Source organism: Lathyrus oleraceus, chromosome 3 (assembly GCF_024323335.1).
Source record: "Lathyrus oleraceus cultivar Zhongwan6 chromosome 3, CAAS_Psat_ZW6_1.0, whole genome shotgun sequence".
Taxonomy (NCBI): domain Eukaryota; kingdom Viridiplantae; phylum Streptophyta; class Magnoliopsida; order Fabales; family Fabaceae; genus Lathyrus; species Lathyrus oleraceus.
The window spans coordinates 347,756,979-347,760,550 of NC_066581.1; the positions used below are offsets into that span (position 1 = coordinate 347,756,979).

The window sequence follows — 3,572 nt, forward strand, 5'->3', positions numbered from 1 at the left end:
ATATCATGGAGATTGGACATATGACTTTTTTCGAATGACTCCGAGGTTAAGGACGTTCTAGATGTCATGATGTGGGAGGCACGAGAGGTACTGCAGTACAATAGGCAACATAGGAATAAGGGGTCTGAGTACGTCATACACAGTAGTATTTAGTATTTGTATTACGAACATTATTTTTGATTCTATTTTATTTTGATTTCATTTTGTACTCCGAATTTATTAAATTATATATTTCTTTTCGGTTTTATTGTTTAATTTTATAAAATTGAATATGATAGTATACCTATAATATATCTTCAATTTCATTAGAGCATCTCTAAAACAACATAAAAATTTACTGTCTTGTGTAGTTTCGGAGATACATCTTCGGATTCTGCCTGGTGTGAATACGGAGATGCATCTTCGGATCAATATATGTAAAAAAAAAGGATTTCAGTGAAGAATGCATGAGGTTCTCATAGAGGTATTCTAGAGATGCATCTCTGAAATAAATTTTAAAAAACATATAGGGTGAGACTGTGTTAGGGTGTATTTCAGTGAAACAAACGGTGCATCCAGAGATGCATTTCTAAAACTTGAGAGACAATTTCGGATTTTCATAGTGTTTTTCCACCTCTTATGGTGAGATTAGCAATTCTCATATTATTTTGAGAATCAATTAATTTTTTTCTTGTCAAATAGTCTAGTATTTTGAATTCACCTTTTAAAGATAAACAAGTGACTAATGACTAAAATCATCTTTTAAAGATTAATAAATGTGATGTCATGAATTCGAATCTACGATCCTATATCTAATGTCCCTCCCTATAGAACTATCAATGAGTTGGTTTAATTGGACGTATCATTTTAAATTTTAAAACTCATAAAACATAGATATTGAACAATTATAATGGCGGGAAGAATTTACCATTATAAATAGATTGTACAAGTTTCTAAAATATTACAAATTTATATACGGGTATTTTATATTACCATGTTATTTAGGTGAATTGGCATAAGAGGTACTATTCTTGTCTTTATTTACAACATGAGAGCTTGAATTGGTCTTATCAAAAGAAGAAGTAGTTCCAAGAGAATGCAAGAATTCATCAAATCCCTCTTGTGGTTCAATACCTCCTGGCTTTCTCATTTCATTTGGTAACTCAACTTCTCCATCCAAAATCCTCACCACTTGTGTCATGTTAGGCCTTATAGTAGGAACATTATTTGAACATATCAATCCTAACTTCAGCACCATCATTACCTCACTTTCAACAAAATCACCATTGATTTTAGGATCCACTACTTCAAGTACTCTTCCTTCTTCCAACCTTTCCCACACCCAATCCACCAACACTAACTCTTCTTGTAATGCCTTTGGTTCAATAGGCCTTCTTCCACAAGCAACCTCGAGCAGAAGCGCGCCAAATGCAAAAACATCAGAGCTTGTAGAAGCCTTTCCTGTTCTAGGCAACTCTGGTGCCAAATAGCCTAATGTTCCTACCACTCTTGTGGTTCCTGGATTAGCACCATGTTCATATAACCTTGCCAATCCAAAATCACCTAATCTTCCGTTGAGTTCAAAATCTAACAGCACATTGCTAGCTTTAACATCTCTATGTATTACCACTTGATCATACCCTTCATGTAGAAACAAAAGACCCGAAGCAACCCCCTTTATTATCTTAAACCTTTGTTCCCAACTTAGCACAATTTCTGAATCTTCAAACAAATACTTATCTAAGCTTCCATTTGCCATTAAATCGTATACAAGTAAAAGGTCGCCTCTACGACGACACCATCCGAGTAACGGAACCAAATTTCTATGGCGAAGCCGGCCTATGCTTGCTATTTCCGACACAAATTCTCTCAGACCTTGTTTTGATTCATGTGAAACTCTCTTAACAGCTACTTGGACTTTTGATTTAGGAAATGTCCCTTTGTAAACTCTTCCGAAACCGCCCTGCCCGAGTAACTCTTTCTCCTTGAAGCCTTTTGTAGCTTTCTTAAGCTCTTGATAGGAGTATCTATGTGGCCCAATTTCAAGCTCCCATGCTTCAATTACATCAGCATTCATGATTTTTCTGAAAAGGTAAATAGAAATAGCTATCGAACACAATACAATTACAGAAGCAGTGACCGAAACACCAATTATCAAAGAAGTTTGTTTCTTCTTTGGCTGTGGAAGCTGTGGTAGTGAAGACAAATCAAGAAATGGTGCTGGTCCATTGATTTTGAAACTCCAACCCAAAACATAATGAGAGCTAGAAAGTAAACCAGTTGAAGCAGAGAAACCAAGATACATAGTATCATGAAAAATAGGTGACAGATCCATATGAAAAGACAAGGTTGGTTTTTTCGGTTTGGTTGAAGTTGGAGAAAGTGTAACACTAATAAGATTCCGCGAAGAATCATAATCAACCCAAACAAGAATCGGTTTCCCACTTTTAAGATTAAGATATTGTAATCTTGAATCATCAGTGTAATAGCTTGCATTAATAGATGCATTTGACTGCAAACTATTGATGTCGATTCCGATATGGTTATCATTAATATCACCAAACTCAAAGTCTTGAACAGTGTCAAACTCAACAGCAAAAAGATGGTTAGAGAAATTGCCAACATCGCTTGAATTGAAAAGACCAAGATACTGAATAGGTAAAGCTTTGAGATCTTTTGTAGGTGCTATTGCGAAAGCCATGCCGTGACCACCAAGTTTAGGATACTCAGGAACAATAGCAATTGCAAAACATGAAGAAAAGGAGAAAGCTTTACCGGTTGTTGAGTTCTTTAGTTTGATAGGTTGAGAGTAAAAAGCATGGCCCATTAATTTGCTTGTTTCATTTGTTAACTTTATGATGCCGTTTTTCTCTATCTCTGCGATTCCATTCAAGGTTAGATTGTTGGGACCAACATCCTTGAATCCTGCATACATGAGGTGGTCAAGTTCGGATAAAACTGGCAGAGAAAGGAACAGAAAAAGTGATATGAAGAATTGAAGATGAATTGGCATGATGATAGGTTTCATAACTCTACTTTTCAAAAGTGTGAAGTTTTGATTGATACTATAGAGGTTTTTATGAAGAGAAATCAATGAATGAAGAATTGGAAAAAAAACAGGAACGTGACTAAGTCATATTGGCCACTATTGACTGGGGCAGTTGCCGGCTTCTTAAGAACTTTTCTTTCCAATTTTCTCTAGGACCAACTGCCAAGACTCTTTTTTGACTAAATGGTATCAAGACTTCTAATGAGAAATGATTGGAGTCAGGAAATGTACATCAATATCTAATATAAATATAAGTTATTTATTTAAAAATTTATAGTTCCATACCTTCTGGTTGCAACTAAGCCATAAGCTCCATAACATCATTACTCAAGCATGTTATTCCATACCTTCTGGTTGTTGTCCTATGAAGACACTATTGGGTTTGAACTCCTTTTTTTAGGTGGATAAAAGATTAAATATGATTAGTCAATTTGTCTCATTTATTTAAGAGGAGAATATCAAGTTATGATTGAGAGAAATAGAGAAAAAATAAGGATTCAAAAGAGAGAAAAGATGAGAGAAATTCATTTCTGTTTTTCTGCAA

General features: G+C 35.0%; 1 protein-coding gene across 1 annotated transcript; it reads right to left on the reverse strand.

Annotated features, from left to right (window-relative positions):
- Positions 1-890: 890 nt before the first annotated feature.
- Positions 891-3,225, reverse strand: LOC127127593 (L-type lectin-domain containing receptor kinase S.4). The gene has a single exon (XM_051056842.1). The coding sequence runs from the start codon at positions 3,005-3,007 to the stop codon at positions 977-979; it is 2,031 nt and encodes a 676-aa protein (XP_050912799.1). The 5' UTR covers positions 3,008-3,225; the 3' UTR covers positions 891-976.
- Positions 3,226-3,572: the final 347 nt, after the last annotated feature.

Excerpts from the sequence above, each read along its gene's own strand:
- LOC127127593 (XM_051056842.1), bottom strand. The coding sequence starts at position 3,007 with ATGAAACCTATCATCATGCCAATTCATCTTCAATTCTTCATATCACTT.